Source organism: Thunnus thynnus, chromosome 7, assembly GCF_963924715.1.
Source record: "Thunnus thynnus chromosome 7, fThuThy2.1, whole genome shotgun sequence".
NCBI classification, from domain to species: domain Eukaryota; kingdom Metazoa; phylum Chordata; class Actinopteri; order Scombriformes; family Scombridae; genus Thunnus; species Thunnus thynnus.
Window position 1 is genome coordinate 3,267,975 of NC_089523.1, and position 18,539 is coordinate 3,286,513.

Here is an 18,539-nt window from a genome sequence, read left to right on the forward strand (position 1 = left end):
ATTATTAATGCCCTCTGGAAACCAACAACAGGACCAGGGAGAGGTCTATTTTAAGGCAACTTTAATTTCCCTTCTTTTTTCACCTCCACACCCTCTTTTCCTGCGACATTCATTAGTACAGCAGAACCCTCAAAAGACATCCAGAACGAGGGACAAACCATGCCAGCATGACCAGCTGCCTGCTGATTTTAAGCACAAAGCTCTTTACAGATGGTCTCAAATGATTAAGAAGCAGTTCTTGGTTTACACTATATGTGCCATTGTCAAAACAAGCATGTCAATACAGTAAGTTCCCTAATCATTGTCAGCTGTTTTCTGTCAGCATATTGAATTACTTTACGCCTCCGCTACTGTAAGTCAGCCTAAATGAGTGACGTCCTTTCTTACATATACCAAACTTTATCGAAGATGTAAAAGTACCTCATGTCCCCTACTTAGACATGGACAACATTTGTTCCTGTCCTGAGCCCCATGTTGGACTTTTTGGGTTTGACTTTTTAGATTTGTTTTTTGGATTATTGTCCTTTGCCAGGTCTTCTCTGGCAGATTTCCTTCATCCAGCTGAAGACCATCTTCATCAAGTTTCTCAATATGGCTCTGTTACATTCTGAGAACATGGCCTAAACAGATTTTTGATACTTAATACTCGATCTATTCAACCCCTACTGTTGCTGCTTGTCCTACTGTACAGGTCTTCATCTGAAACGTTGTTTTTCCCGAAGATGTTTCATACATTTGTGTCATTTTAAACACCACCTAACATATTCATTGCTGTTGTGCAGACTTCCAGGAAGGGCTCCGTTAGCTTTCATCTTATTGGAGTGTTTGCGACTCCTCCAAAAAGGCAGTTATGTTGTCACATTTGCTCCCTGAATTGGCACAGTCTAGCTCGGTATTGAAGCTCTCTCAGTATAGCACTCCATTGTGTGCCACGGCTTCAGTTGATGCACATCAAATGTTGCGGTGTGACGTGATGTGGCTGTGGCTTTAGCCCCTGACTCTGTAATAAACTATTGTACATATGGAGGTTACATAATGCAAACTTCTAAAGCGAGCTGGGTCTCTTTTAACATGCTAAAACACATATTGTACAACCTTTGGCTATATTTTGATGATGTTCTTGGTTGGAACACTTTTATGTGTACAACTGTTGATTAAAAACACTATGTGACTTAAGTCTTAGTGATGTTGAAAAGAGAGTCACTGATGGGGGAGAGGATGGCTGACGTTACCCTCGTCTATTTTGACACAATGTAAGTTTAGTGTTAGGTGAAGTGTTTGTGTCCCTGACCCTGTGCAGTCTGTAGTGCTGCACTTAAACCAGCTGTGGTTGTATATGGGTTGCTTTTTTTTGTGTGTGTTAGTGCAAGCCGTCTCAGGGTCTGTCTCCTCTCAGGTGCCCACATCACTGTGTGTTTGCACACCACTTGATCTAACAAGCCAGCATAATCAGCCCCGAAAAAACACATGCACACACACACACACACACAATCCATGTGTGTTTACCTGATCTGTGTGCAAACATGAGCATGCATGTGCTATGCCATCAGCACCCAGGTCTGTGGCACGCAAGCATATGGCACAAATATCACTCTATGACAGTCTACTGTAATGAAGGGCATGTATATAGGGCATATATGTATACAGTACTGTATATATAACAACCTTGCTATTGTCATACACTCTCTCATCTTAAATACATTGTAAATACATGAATATACTTTTGATGTTGTTGATTTTCACATTAGTTTTCGAGGTTTATATTTTATGTGGAAGGATTTGAAGATGTGATTCTTGAACATATTCTACAAGCATGGGCGTTAGTGGATTTCTGGGTGATAAGGCCTGGCTGTTTGCATGTTGAAACAGCCAAAAGCCTTGTTATTACTTCATTTGGCAGACTTTTTTGTCCAAAGCAACTCACAATAAGTGCATTAAAACTATAGAACAGCTACTACATGTCAGCAAAAACTGGAGATGCATCCCTCTCGACAACTAAAAGCACGTTCAGTGCTACAGTACAACAATATAAGTGCTGAGAGTTGTTGGAGAGATTGAAGTGCTAGGATAGGGTGTCATGGTGGAGACTGAAAATGAGGGTTTTCAGCCCTCAGTGAAGGTTTGTTGGGGCCAGAGCGTGGTCTGGAAAAACTGTTGTCGCAAAGTTGGAAGCACACTGTTGTCTAAAATATGATCGCGTGTTGCAGCATGAAGATTTCCCGAGAGCAAAGTATATGGACAGGGCCATACACATACTTTTGGCTCTATAGTTTGACATTGGAATCTAATGTTCATAAACAGAACCTTAATAGACATATAAGATTAGGTATGACAAATCCATTTACATTTTTCTATTTCTCCAGCACCGTTTCAATGAAGTACTGTAACAGTATCAGCAATGTTCTATGGTCCACAGTTACTCAAAAATGTTGGCGGATGTGGAAATTCTGGATTTTAGTCTCTGGGAATACACGAGTTTAGGGTTTGAACATAAATATTAACGTTAGGCTTAGGCTTCAAGGAAAACTGTTTGTATGTGTGTCTGAGGGAGAGTGTGTGTGTGAATGTGGGATGAGATGGTGCTGAGGAAGGCATATACAAGCCATAGCTTGCTGTTGGAGCTGTTAAACCTAATAGTGAGCAAAGCACTGCTGCTGTCTAATTTGACATGCTTCGAATTAGCTTAGTGGGCGCTAAGTGTACGTGTGTAGTCTGCGGACTCGTCTGCAATTAACTGCATACAGGTTAATGCGTCTTCATATCTGAGTGCCATATGTTTTGGTGTGTGACTGTGTGTTCATTCACATGTGTGTGTGTGTGTGTGTGTGTGTGTGTGTGTGTGTGTGTGTGTGGTAGTGAGTAAAGTGCCTTGAGGCAGACCCTGGTATTGATGGGGATTACTAACACTTAGGCAACACCACTGAGACTGCAAAGGGAGTAAATGATTTAGAAGCATTGGCCTTAATGTAATGAAAGAAAGGCCCTGCCTGTCAAGAACACACACACACACACACACTCAAACACCTACCTATGGGTGCTAATCCTGTGAGCTTACATCTCCATTAACACTAACCCTGCACCACAAACCTACTCCGCCAGCTAGCTAGCACTCTCAGTTTTTCCCTGAGGATATCAGAGACACTCTCTCTGTCTCTTTCTGACACACACATACAGACACACACAGCCTGGAGGGATGTCAGTATGGGTTCACAGCACAGTCATAGAAGTGTGTGCGCATCTATTAAAAGTGTGTTTTTGTGAAGTTATCTATATAACATGTCAATGGTTTCATTGTACTTGAGCATGAATGAATGGATGTAATTTGCCTTAACACCATTATGGAATATACGTACAGAATAAGATCTTGGACAGACCTTACGCTGACCTTTCAATGCTCTCCATCTATGATATGATGGCTGTTCCTCCCCGGCAACCACAGCTGCATAAAAAAAGCCTTATGGAACATTGTATTTTTGCTGTAGATTTAATGTGCTTGTACACAACCCCCTGCAACAAATGTACATTTGTATACATGTTTGTAGGAGACATAGCGGTATACATAGATGTGCACCATTGGCCATTCCTTGTAGAAAAGCCTCAGCATCTCCTTTTTAGTTACATTTCCTTGCAAGCATCTGATTGTCACCAGTGTTTCCAGATTGTGTTTATGGTCATCACTATCACTTTTTACATTCATCAAATGGCAAATAATGGAAGATATGAGCATCGCCTCCTAACAGTCCAAAGCAATGCCACCACTAACCAGCCTGCAATAAGACCTGGGAGTCTCTTGGACACAGTGTCAACAAAAACTGAACATTATAGGCAGCATTTGTTTCCGAGCTTTTATATTGGATCACGAAAGACATTAAAGGTCAGGCCTAACTTGATAAGTCTGCGTTGTTCCCACCTGAACTACCACCTGATTTACAATCTGTTTGTTAGTAACAGACTGTTCCTGTTTTCCCAATGCCTCACTTTGCAGTACCACCACTCTCACCACTCTCTCTCTCTCACACACACACACCATTAGAGCACCCATAATAAAGGAATTAGCTCAATCAGCTCCCTCGCACTAAAGCCTAATTGAATTAGCACTAACCAGGCATTGGGGTCTTAACTGCACAGGTAACCCAGAAACAGAGGCATGAGGTCTCAAAAATGTACCTTCACCAGCGTGTGTGTGTGTGTGTTTGTTCGTTGTTAGTCTTCTATCCTTGTGAGAATCAGTTATTTTTAGATCCTCCAGGAGAGGACATGTTTACAACTTGAGATTACTGTGGCCATCCCACTGCTCTACGAAGGGCTACTTTTGAAATAGCACAAGTAAAGGTGCTATATGTAGCATTTTATTATCAAGACCATCACTGAGACATCTGACAGTCTCCACACAGTATTACATTGCTCCCACTAGCTCAGATTTGATGGAAAATAAGTTGCATTGCTTAAAGGGTCAGTTCACTCAAATTAAAAAATGGCTAAATACTTCTAGTGGTCTAGCCTTACAGGATATGGTTAACCTGTTTGTTATCTACAGTGTCATCCATCTAACACCATCTAGCACCATACGGGCACATGTCTTTGTAAAAACAGTTTCACTTATAGTCTTCGAGCGGAAGAACTCCAGTGTGCTTTGGAAGCAGTGTTAGCAACTGTTGCTAACGATACTCTTTTCTGTTTATTATCAGTGCCCATATCGCCTTCTTCTCTAGCGAGGTTTGTGAGGCATATTTGCTGATACTGTTGCATGTTTGACATAGTGCAGATGCATTGGAAAGATTTCAGGTGGTATTTTGCACTCATAGTCTATAGCTAGCTATAGTCTGAGCCTTTTTCAGAGTGAATGGGTAGGTTACACACACTGACATGCACAAACAAATATGACTCGCAGTCAAGTGCACCCTGCCCAGTGCATTAGGGGCATGACAAATGCACTTTTGGTATTTTCGTAGCCAGGCTCACCGTGCATACCTGTGGCCCCCTACACAAACGAACAACTGCTTACAATCTAGGAACAAAATAGTTGCCTCATATTGCAATATAAACTGGCTGTTGTACTGCAATGATTTTGTTAATGATCCACAAATAAGAAAGAATTTTAAAAATAACTCTTTAACATTTCACCCAAATAATCTCCATCACATCATGGAGGTGATGACAGCCACTCGTCTGCCTGTAATTAAAAATACAGAGTTCCAGACCACACTTTGGCCAAACTTGTTAAAAAGATGATGCGTACAGCATGGCTAAAAACTCATCAGCAGTGTTTACCTCATCTTGGTTACTCAGACTAAATGAACATGAGTGAACATCATCAAGTGTAACGTCCTCGGTATTACAGTAAAACATTGTTTTGTGTTTGAGAGGCGATTGTGATGAGCACGTGTGATGTGTGTTCATGTCCAACTGTGCCATCCTAAGCCCCTGTTGTAAAGGTATACACACACACACACACACACACACACACACACATACAGCCGCAGTGTGATTAAATCTTTAAGGAAAGTAGCACTGGCTGCAGGGATAAGTAGGGCCAGTATGTGGGGGCTAACAGCTGGGTGGAGAGTGGCTTTTAATCCCGCTGGGTTTTAACATGATGGAGGGAAAAACAACAATCCAGGGCGTGTGTTTTGAATCCTCCTCCTCCTGCTGCTGCTGCCATCATCACATCCTCACATCTCCAAAGACTTACAGGCAGAAATTAGAGGAAAAAGTAAAAGCCAGTAAACACATTTGAATGCCAAGAGAAACGTTTACACATATAGTGGATAGACAAGATTGAGATCAGTTGTTTTTTTTGTGACATTTAAAACATTTAATATGTAATCGTCCTCATTCTCCTTATTTGTAGTAATATCATAGTATTACAGTATAAAATAATAATAATAATCATAATAATCATAATCATAATAGATAAAAAGGAAATGTATTGATAAAAAGTTATGCATGATGAAAATAAAGATATTTATGATAAGTCAAAATGATGGCTTACTATGTCAGAATCATAAGATAATAAGTCAAAATAATACTGTCTTGCTACATATATACATATTTTGTGTTTTTCATTCCTAATGTTTTATCTATTTTTTGTGGGCTTACATAGTTATTAGAGCTTGGCTGATACTGGTTTCTTGATGCTGATATAAATATTTAATCTCTTATATTAGGTTATTTAAACAAGTGTGACTGACGTATGACCTGAGTGGTTTAAAACCAGTTTAAAAAATCAAATGTAAAACAGGTAACCATAAAAACAAATCTGCAAAGCAGAAATCTATGAAAGTTGAAGAAAAATAGCAGTCCAATAGAATTTAGGAAATATTTTGAAAAAATCTGAACTATCATAAATCATACTAAAGTAGTGTCTTTTGTGGACAAGCTTGTATTATGAACAATAAATACGTTTTTTGATACTTATAATCACTTTCATCAATAACTTATTCATCTTTATGTATTAATTTATCCTTTTCTTACTCTTGTTTTTTATATATATAAGCAAGACATCAAAAAGTAATCTTTGACATTTCATGACAATGATCTCTTGTTACTTATTGGCCAACATACCATTACAGGACCCTGATGCCTCCCGTACCATAGTCAGAAGAGGAAGTTCTTTTTTGTCAGTATTAGCGAATGAAGAACATACAGTGAAAATGGACCTTAATTAAAGCAAAAGCAACTGAATCTTCAAATAATCAGTATTAATCACTTTTATTTAAGGTGTATTCATATTTTTCTTACATTAGAATGTTGTAGCTGCTTGCTGTGATTGCATCTGGATTGAGAGACAATGGGAATACGAGTTGGCAGACGCATTTTCCATCAATTATAGACTAAGTGTCCATCAAAGTACAACTTTTAATGTCATTGTAGAGTCTTTGTTCTTACCAATGATTTTGATACTAAACATAATTTTGTTTTTTGCAGAATGAATTGATTAACATTTTGTTTATTGAAGCTGTAGCTAATATTGCTCTTTTTGTCACCCATTATGTAAATACTGTTTCAGAAGCTTTTCAAATTAAAATATTCACCTCCTGGAAGGACTGAACAAACATTCAATTTTTTTTTAACACATTAAAACAGATTCACAAGTATAGACCATCAACAGTAACAATGAGTCTCAGTCTAAAGCTATCAGTATCGGCCTTCAAATACCCATATTGGTCAAAGCCTGGCCTGATAAACATAAAGCTCTTCCTAACCTTCTGCCAAGCTCTTATCATCCAGAAAAGCCACCGCAGTCAAAACCTTTGATCTGCCTGGCTCACTGGCTATCAGGGAGCAGACTACTGTTTGTGTGTGTGTGTGTGTGTGTGTGTGTGTGTGTGTGTGTATGCTGAGGCCTGGCCAATCTCAGTCCAGCCGCAGGCCAGTGACAGGTGCTAATGCTGGGGCGAGAGGCTGCACGGACCTCCATGCTCCCTACTGTGATAACACTGCCGACCTCCAAAAGCACACAAACACACACTCACTCTCACACACACAGTGGCTTAGCTTCCTGATAAGTTTGCTGCACTTCAGAAGCAGCCTGTGTGTGTGTGTGTGTGTGTGTGTGTGTGTGTGTGTGTGTGTGTGTGTGTGTGTGTGTGTGTGTGTGTGTGTGTGTGTGTGTGTTGGATTGATTTTTCAAAGGATTCCCCTTTAGTGCCAGCAGGCCTTCCATCAAAGCCGGCAGTGTGTGTGTGTGTGTGTGTGTGTTTGTGTGTCAACCAACAAACCTGTGTTTTGCCTTAGAGGTGATATGATGTTATTATGTCCTACACGGTGGTTGATTTAATGCTGGATAACTGGGATGTGTGTGTGTATGTGTGTGTGTCTTTGTAAAGGCTGAATTGAATTTTGTAGCTATAAGAGCCCATCTGGACAAGACAGCTTAGTGTTAGTGAGTGAAGTGTGGCTCGTTGCTTATAAAGAAAGGTACAACACGCTTAAACCTCTAGCTGACCATTTGGCAGAGGTCTTACATGCCTATGTATTTTCAAATTTCATTAAATCAACCTTTTCAAAGCTTTCAAAGCACAAGTCTTAGTGTGAGGGTAGACTTGATGGATTTAAGAACATTATTCTCAGTCCCAGGCAGTGTTGGACAACTTACACAGAACTGTAATAAGTTACTTTTTACTTATTAGTCACTTATAACTTGGCATCAAAAGTAATTAGTTATGTTACTCGTTATATTACTTTTGCTACTACTGTTAAATTTGTCATTTGAATTATTTTTTATGGGGACTATTCGCTGTAGATCTAAACCATCCTTCCTCCCATGTTGGATCAATATTATAGATTTAATTTTGTTTTAGGCTATTTATTGACCCCTTTATTTGTTTTAATCCTCTGTTGCTTTGATGATGAATATCATTATACTGCTCTTTTACTACTATTGTTTGGATAATTGTACTGACTGCTTTGAATATGGATATTGCAGTAAGATCTCTTCCCTCTTATCATGAATGGTGCAATGCAACAAATCTGCCCCAATAAATTCACAAAAAAATAAGAGTAATATAGGCACACAGCTGGAAGGCCAGCTGTCATCCTTGAGAGGGTGTCTTTCAAGGCAAGTGTCCTTGACATCAGGACTCCAAGGGTTGGTCATAAAGTCCCATAACAACAGTTTCCCCTTGTAAGATGCTGCTGTAAGCGACTTCATGATGGTGCAGTACTCCTGCAGGTATTGGTAATCCTTGTCATTGAGGCACTTATTTCCCAGTCTGACATACAGGCTATTCAGCTCGTTCATGAGAATTTCAGTGATTCTGGAAATGGCCTCATAAAAGGAATTCCACCTTGTGGATGACAGCACCAGTAGCTTTCTGCAGCTGACTTCCTCCATATGTTCTGATGCAACTGTAGATTGACTTGCCTTGGTCCAAAGAGCTGTGCATTTTCACAGTACTACTCCTATACACAGCCTTGGTGTCTGCACTGGCAGTTAAGTATTTCACCGGTGGAAATTAGGTAAATTGTATGTGATACACACCAGTAATGAGGGCGAAGAGTAAACTGATCAGTCTCAGTGGAGGGAGCTTCTGTGAAATCTGTAAAAGTGACATCCTCGTCACTTTTTTCTTCCAGTTCAGAATATGACAGGCTTTAAATGCCTTGGCAAAATTTGATGCATAGTCTGTCTCAGTGGCTACAATTTTGCCAAGCAGTCCATATGATGAATGAATTTGTTCTATCTCTGTTCCAGTAACATCAAATGTGTGCCTGCCTCTGATTCCTTAACATGCTATGGTCCAAAGTTAAACTGTTGATCCAGTGAACTGTTACACCCAGAAAGCTTTTGATGTTAGCTGTCCAGATGTCAGCTGTGGTGGAAACAAAGTCTACCTCTCTGAGTGTGGCCTTCAAATTAGATTCCATCACCGCATTTTCTCTCTCAAGGAAGCCAGCAAACGTCTTCCTCTGTGGCAGCTTGAAATCGCTCTTTGTGGGTGTTTTCTCTATAATGCGTCTAAATGAGGGTGAGTCAACTGTGGAAATAGGTAACATCTCCTCTGTGATATACCCAGTGACAAGCTTCTTCAGATCTTAGCATTTCTCTACCAACACATCCTGCTCTCAAATCCTGTTTCTGTTGTTTAGCTGGAGTGCTTGCATCACTGGCAGTAGAGGCCTCCCTGTCAGTGCCAGTGTTTTTTTTAGTTTCACATTGCTGTGCTGCCGTATCAGATGCTGTAATAAATTAGATCTTATATTTATCGTAGTTGAAAGCATTTTGCTGCTCACACAAAATCTACAACGAATTTAAGTGTCCTTTGCATCTTTGACTGAGACAAACTCAAAATAATGACAATACTTCCAGCTGTTGAAAGTATGCCTCTCTGCCTCTCCCTCATCCTCCATCCTTTGTTTAGCTTTTTGGTTAGTAACTGAGGTGACCTGCCCTGACCTGCTGCGCATACGTCATCATAAGATAACCTACCTAGGATAAAAAACACATTCAGGCAACGCAGTAACGCAGCTTAAACTTATCTTATATTTTGCATGGATCAGGGAGATGCTTCGCTGTTGACTTGGACTTGGATTAGTAACTGTTATATAATTACTGTTTTGGAAATTGTAATCCTTTACACTGCTTGTTAGTGTGGAAAGTAATAATATTACAGTAACACGTTACTACCCAACAATGGTCCCATTTAGTTAAACAAATTGCAAGATTGTCAGACAGGTAAAGGATTGCGTCTATCTGAATCCTTCAGTATATTAGCTTTTCCTGTTGCCTCTGCCACCATATTTATGGGTCAACTTTAACCATATCCATCCATGTCTTCTTCAGCAAGCACAGACAGATACACACACGTAGACAGATTGTGCACTTAGATGCTGGTCTTTCCAGGAAAAGAGGATCTCTTCTGTCTTTGTCTTCACTTTTTCCTTTGATGTCATCCTGTCTGCCTTCTTACTGGGATTTTGCTGATACCCAAAAGACCACTAGAGAAACATTCCTGTGTGTCTGTGTGTCCACTTGTCTGACTGAGAGGGAGAGAGGCTAAAAGTGCCCACAATAAGCTTGAATACAGTATTTACCCTTCCAAGTTAAATGATTGAAAAATGCTGTTTGATGGCCAAGTACTTGATGACTTGTGGAATTGGACAATGAATGTACTGTGAGTTTATTCAGATTCCACCTAATCACTCCATGGAGACCATTAATGTGTTGTTTATTCAGCAGTACTGTGATTATTAGGGCTGTTAAAATTGGCCAAAAATGACGTTCAATTATTCCGTCTCAAAAAGCAAAAAGCATTTGTAATTGATATGTTATTTGATAGCCTAATTTTTATACAGGTATTCATACTGGTTACCAAAATCTGAAGTATTTCCAAATGGGACATTTCAGAGTGCAAATCACTCTCTCTGCGGCCAAGTTGGGTTGTGAACTCTCCGCCATCATTACCACACGGTTGTTGTTGAATTATTTGCTAGTTTCAGCTTGACCTAAATTTCATTTTCAATCAATGAAAGGGACGTTGTGTGACTCCTGTCTGTCATGCAGTGTATTCAGCGCAGCGGCCTAGGCCCGTGCGAGATTTTGCGAGGCAGACAGTTGCAGTAGTGCTGCTTTTTTTTCCCACAATCGAATATTAATTTTCACAATCGAATGTGTTTTTTTACAATTTGATTAAATAATCAAATTTAGAATATTCGTTGACTGGTCTAGTGGCTGTACAACCTTTGGCACACATTTCATTGGTTCTCTAAGACAACCCCCATATAGTGCTGAAGTAGCCTAACAAAAATGATGACACACATTTTCACAAAGTATGATCCAGATTCAATACAGCTCAGGAATTTGATTTGTTTGTTAGCGAGGATATTATTGGGTCTTTAAGAAGTTAGAAAAATTTTGAATTTGCCAAATTTATGACACTAAAAACTGCTAAAATCTAATAATTTAAAGGTTTAAAGATCTTTTTTCCACTATAAAAAATATGCAAACTTTCATGAAGATTCTTCAAAAAGGCAAATGGGTCTAACTTTAGCTGGAAGTGGTAGGAATGATGTGAGCATCGTTTCAGAAGTTCAGTATCAGGGCATAGATTTTTTATTTACATACTTAATTTTTTACATCAGATGCTCTAATTGTATTCTAAGATTTCACAAGGCAACTTCACATGTTGGAAGCCACAAAATTGCAGTGAGGGATACAGTAGCTGCATGAATAGTGAGGATTTCATTACCTAGAAATCATCTGACAATACCAACATTTTAACTTAATTTAAAGAGTAGTCCAGGGGTATGCTTTCCAGGGGATTGGAACTTTAAATCATGTTGCATATGTGGCCACGCCCTAGTCAGTGATGTCACAACAGGTATTTTCCATCAGTAATCCAGGACATATCACCAGGTGTTACATCACTGATTGGGGGGTGGCCAGAAGTGCAACATGCTTGGATGTTACAAGCAGGGAAAAGAGGGTCACCAACAGTGCTCTGCTCTGTGCAACTAATTATTTGTTCTTTAAAGCAACAATACAATATTTTAAGAAATATACTTGTTAATATTGATAACCACCACACAGGTAGGTGCAGGGTGTGTTTAGTCTAGTTTAACACAAAAATACAGCTTTCAACCACTCCAAAGCTTTCTTATTTATATACTGTATCTTGCTCCTGTCACCTAATGTAACCTAACCTCGTGTCATTTTCTATAGAGAACATCCACTCCAAAGTTTCATAGATTTTACAACCAGCTATTAAAATCAAGCAACCCCAATAAGAGGACAATACTTTTAGATGCTGCATGTGCTCACTGCACTCAGTGGGCGTTGGTGAAGAAATAACCTCAAGGCTTAAACCACAACATCTCTGTTTTACACTTCTGTTTCTAGACATGAAAGTTTGACAGCTCTCGAGTTGTTGAAAGTCATATTGTTATTTCAAAGAGCTAGGCTAGCAGTGGGCTTTGCTATGCTAAACACGTCCCAGATCTACATGTGTACTGGATGCACTGACTGCATGTTTCCCCCATATGTTAGGCTGTTCCTTTAAGATGTGATTCACCACGTGTGAAAGGTCTCGCACCAGTGAACCATGAAAGACAAAGTGATAATATGAAGATTGTGTGCTTGTTTGACTCAGTCATTTCCTGTACACAACCTCCTGTCACATATTTCTTGGGTGTGAAGATGGAGAGATGCTGATATGCAGATTTACTGATGATGAGCAGAAAATTAAGCTGTGAGGTCCTATGTTTGTATTGTTGTTTTAGTGTGCTGAGTCACAGGAGCACTCTACTGCATCACCTCTAAATCAACGCCTTCAGTTCTTATCACCTCTCAGTGCTGGTAGACACAGTGACCAAGTCAAATGAACACACTAATAGAATAAACCAGTTGTTTTAGTGTCTGCATGCCATCTAGCCAGCCTGCCTTGCTGATCACACACACACACACACACACACACACACACACACACACATAAACACACACACACTGGGAGAAACAGGTTGCAGACTCTCTGGCTCCAAAGCGCAAGATCTCTCTGATTGCAGAAATTACGGCAGACAGAAAGGAGAAAAGATTAAGGTGCAGTGTAGGTCTGTGTGGATTTGGTTTGACAAGCATGAAGATTGCGTTGTGCTTACACGTTGTTTGTTAGGTGTGTGAGTTTGCGACACTAAAGCAGCTGATCTGCTGGACTCCAGTGGAACTAGTGTGTAGTAAATTCATTTATATGTTGGTGGGGTAGAAATATTTGACTGATATATTTAATACTGAAAAAGGACACTTCTGCTTTCTGTCATGAAAAGCAAGATTAGTTTAAAAAATAAGTTGCCAAATAATTCAGTATAATTTAACAACTTCCTTTATTGATAACAAACACAGCCAAAGATGATATGCACTTATCAAGCAACAAGCCTAAGAGTCTACAGACATGCTAGCAGTTCTGTGAGGTTGTACTTGAACTAAATGCTAACATCAGCATGTTAACATGCTCACAATGATAATGCTAGTGTGTTGATGTTTAGCAGGTATGATGTTTCCCATGTTCACCACGGTGATTTAGCATGTTGACACACTAACATTTGCTAATTAGCACTGAACACAAAGTACAGCTGATGCTGATGGGAATGTTATGAGTTCTGCAAGTATTTAGTCATAAACCAAAATTTTGGATAAAATTAAATTTTGACCGGGTGATGGTGCTAGATGAAAAATCAGGAGATCAGGGTTATCACAATTCACCCTCTGGGGACCATGAACGTGTGAACCAAATTTTACAGCAATCCATCCAATAAATGAAGAGATATTTCAATAAAGAACTGAAAAGTCAACCTTATGGTGGCACTAGAGGAAACTTTGTAGGAACACAAAGAATCAGAATACATTGTCTAGGAACTCTGAATGTGTGTACCAAATTTTGTACCAATCCATCAAGTAGATGTTGAGATATTTCACAGCATAAGTGAAAACTTGTGTTGGTGCTGGTGGTGCCAGAGGAGAAGTCAGACAATCACCAAAGTGGTTAGAATGTATCCTCTTGGGACCTTGAATATCTGTGGTAAAGTTATTCGTGGTAAAGTTCATAGCAAACCATCAAATAATTGTCAAGATATTCTGGATCAAAGTGGTGGACTGACTGACAAACAAAGATTGCTATCATGCCGCTAGCATGGCAATAAGTGAAATGTAAACCACACTATGTTAAATTAATGGCTTGCCTTATGCTGGTGTGGCATAAAGTTCATCTTCCAATGCAGATGCTGTAAAACTACTGTCTACTGTATCAGCAGATCAGTAATATTTGATCTTTTTATTTATGTTTAGTGTTTGAGAATTGTAGAGCAAATAAAAAGCATTATTGTCTTATTGCCTTTGTGCACAATTTTAATTAGTTTGTTTTTGTTTGGCATATTCCAGGTAACATTTTCAAGTGTTGAAATTGTAAGGAAGTCATGTTTGGAATCTATTTTGCTATGTTATTCTTTATTTCTACTATTTGTTTGTTGCACGATATTATCCTTCTTATACAATTTCTTAATTTTCTTACTTACATCACTCAAGTTTCCTCTAATCAAGACATTATCCTCTTCATCAGTGACTCACCATCAGCACATACGGTATCACTGCTACCACTGACTCAGAGAAGTAAACTGAGCTAACAGCCACTGAGAAGACTTGGGTGTCATTTCATTTCAAGATTCAAGATTTAGTTTATTGTCATTTTCTTGTGTATGTGCACAAAAAACAAAATGCTGTTCCTCGCAGCACAGAAAGCATAAAGAAAGTACATGTCTCAGTTCGATGTAGACAGCTCTTCCATGTAAAGGAGTGACCAGCACTGACGGAGGAGTTATATAATCCATTTTTCTGTCCAGAGAACGCACATTAGGCAGCATGACTGTTGGACCTGCCGGTTTGTATGGGTTAACAGTTAGCCTAGCTTGCACTCCTCCATGCTTGCCCAGCTTCTGCATCCTGTCACACCACTTTCGATGTTTTCTCTCCAGTGCCACTCCAGGCAAGGCCATGGTCTCCTTTGGGCCCATTGGGCATAGCAGACCAAGCGTGCTCAGCTGATTTAGCTCCCAGACAGTATTTCTTGTTGCAAAAGTCTTTGTTATGAATGTCCAAAACAAACTGAAAATCATGGACATATTTCCCTTGCACTCCAAACGATGATGCAGATGTAGGTGACTGCATAGTCAGAACTAGGAGAGGCCACTGCAAACATTAGTCACACTTCCATCCCACCAGTTCATGGAGAGAGAGAGAATACCACCAACAAAGACCCCTTCATTTCTCTTCTTATCTTCACAACATAACTCCTCTGTTAGCTTCCTCAATGCAGTTCCTCCTCTGGAAGGTTGGTAGCAGTGGCAGGTAGCAGTTAGCATTGACAGCTAGCTAGTTGATACAAAAATAATACAAAAAATATATCCAAAGATGATATTTCCTCTTCTGTTCTTGCTGATTAATGCTGGTACCTCTTCTTTAGAGTCCTCTGAAGATTATTTGAAGGTTATTTTGCAAAATGTCCCACTCTTTAGGTCCAAGTTTGAGATGTATTCAGGAGCCCATCTCTGGCGCAGCCATGCTCTCTCATTCCGTGTACATTATTTGTACATGTATTCATTAAATATTGCACTGACCATACCTACAGGCATGCTTATATTGTAAGAAGGGCTAGACTGTACTGCAAATTGGCTCTCATGTTCATAAATGATCCCTGATCCTGAAGTCCTTTAATATTGTGTATCTGCTGATACAAGTCTGATCTGATATTTAATAAATTTGGCTTCATATGGTTGATTGATTTAATTAGAAATGTCTGGATTGGGTCCTATCCCAGTCTCGATCAATTTAGGACATCCCTAAATTTTTATCATGCTCAACAGTTGTAGCTTACAATCCATCTGCTTATCAAACTAATCTTAACCCTATGTGTGTATGTTTTTGTGTTTATAGGGCCTTTTGATGGGCGTGGTGTGACCCTGCTGGAGGTATGTGGTAGCTGGCCGGAGAGCTTTGGCGTGCCGCGACACAACATCGGTTCAGCAGATGCCAGTGACGAAGGCCTCCGAGAGAGACTGGCCGATGCCATGTCCGAGTCCCCCTCTAGGGATATAGTGGGATCTGCTACAGGTCAGTGGAGGGTGGACAACACTCATACACTCTCACACATGAACACACATCCACATGCATAAAACTTCCATTCATCTATTGTCTGTTTATTTTTCACATTGAGGGTTGGACTTTAAGGCACTGGAGGAAGCACCTCAAATAGATTACTCAGGTTAGGTCAGTTACTGAAGTGAATTCTCACAATCCAGAGGGAATACAGAGATGTTGTTCCTGTTCCTGCAAAGATTATTCAAATCTAGATCTTAGAAAAAGAAAGAAATAGAAATCAGACTTGTTCCTTATGAGTTCCTTAGTATGAAAACTGCATATATTTAATAATATAATGATAATGATAAGACATGGCTTAAAGATGCTTTAAGCACTTAAATGCTGTGATTTTTCATGTAATAGTGGGAGATCTTGTAGGACTGTGTGAGTAGATGATCATATGAAGCACAGAAAACGTTCATCACGGGTGATCTGGCTCACTGTTTTTTGATATAATTAATTATAAATGTGTCCTGTGCAGCTATGTGTGTAGTTAGCTAGCGTGACGTCCTCACCATGGCATTACCCAGCTTTCAGTGCTGCTTGTTTGAGGTTCAGTGATGGATTAGCTCACCACCAGTAGGATGTTCTGTCTATGAGACAAGGTTTTGGCATATTTGCACACGCCTTGCTTTACTTTTAGGCTTCCTGCCTGCCTGCGTTTGTGTGTGTGTGTGTGTGTGTGTGTGTGTGTGTGTGTGCGCGCGCAGCAGACATGCCGTTGGCTCTGACAGTCCAAATGGTTAACTCGTTTAGGAAGCGGCAGTGCTCTCTCTTTCTCTTCCCCCCTCCTTAAGTGAACAAGAGTTCCTTTGATTTCAATGTGTGTGTGGGGGGAGGGAGGAAGGGGGGGGGTGTAGTGTAGCTGCATAGAGGCAGCCACACGGGTGGGGAGTGGGGGGTCACAAGGCCCTAATGGATTTAGCATCGACTATCACCCCCCCAACCATCCCCAGCCATATCCAGTCCAGTCCCCCTTTCTCTCTCTCTCTCTCTCTCTCTCTGTTAGGACTTAACCTCATTTGTTGATGCTCTCTCTCTTTCTCTCTCTCTTCTCATCACTCTTTTTTACTGCCCCCCCAACCACCCCTCCAACCACCACTCTCTCTGTGTGTTTCTTCATTAGATTAGATGTTGGAGACTCCCGGACACTCGTAGTCAGTCGCCTCCTGTTCTTGTCCCCCCCATCGCATTGCATCTCGACCCCCCGCTGCCCCCCTCCACCCCTTTAATGCAACACAAAATTCATTACAGATCACATTACATCAAAATACACCCATGATACACACACACACACACACACTCTTTCCTGCGCCTTAAGCTGCGCTGAAGACATCATCCACAGGGAATGTGATGGACTTGTTGGTTCCTCCATCCATTCATACAGACAGAGAGGCTTCAGTCTCTGTAGGCTAATCTAATAGCACAGCACTTCTGCACTGTAACATATAGGAAATGTTCCTGTGTCTGCTGTGGGTGGATAGTGTCAAGGATGGTCATGAGTTGGGGTTTTATAAAAAAAGAGACCTGGTTCAGTCAGTCAATCTTGTCCATCTCAGTTACAGTATGATGAATGAATACAGATTAGCTTGTTTGATTACCTGGTTATTAAAGAACTGATCACTGTTGGTTGGTTATATGAGGCGCTTATAGGCTTGGTTAATTAAAAAAAACATTTTATTTCACTTAAGTCTAGTGCTATCTATCCATACAAATACTGCACTTCTGATTTTATTTTCCCGGATTTAGAGATATCCCATCTCTCTGTCAACACTTTTCATTGGAACTGCTTTCTATCAATGAAACAGTCCTTATGAAAACTGTTGTGCTCTAAGTATTATTGACAGTAACATGGATACAGATTCTGGACAGAGGTGTAGCTGTTGACTTTTTTAAATGTAATTTTTCAATGCTGTGAGCACCACAGATGAAATTCCCCTCACCTCCGTTGTATTCAGAGTGGAAGCAGAAATCAGACACAGATATCTCAAAACCTGGACAAATAAAACCAAAAGCATCTGCCTGCTGAGATACCACCAGAGTGAAGTGAGAAAATCTAATGAGGCATTTGAATCAGATGCTACACAAATATACACATTTTGCCAGGTTTCAGTGGTCTAAATGTAATTTTAGAGGCTATTTCATTCTAAAAGAGCCATTTTTTAGAAATAATAACGTATATTAACTCTATATTTATACTAAATAGAAATAGTAGAATAGTGCATTTAATACACCAAATAGGGGATATTTTAGAAGGTTTAATATTGAAGATACCCACTTTTGTCTAACTCAGAATGAAAAAAACTTAATATTAGCCTTGGCTGAAGTTTGGAGGTCATTTGAAGCGCAGACTGCATATTTTGTCCCCCATCACTTACATTGGAATCCCCTGAGGAGGGGATTTCTTCACATCCAG

At 39.9% G+C, this 18,539-nt stretch overlaps 1 protein-coding gene across 1 annotated transcript in view; it reads left to right on the top strand.

The window, feature by feature from the left end:
- Nucleotides 1–18,539, top strand: part of bcas3 (BCAS3 microtubule associated cell migration factor) — a 362,195-nt gene that overhangs the window by 308,917 nt on the left and 34,739 nt on the right. The window contains exon 23 of the mRNA XM_067593816.1: nt 15,920–16,096. Coding sequence (XP_067449917.1) covers nt 15,920–16,096 — 177 coding nt within the window. The remainder of the gene's footprint in view (nt 1–15,919; nt 16,097–18,539) is intronic.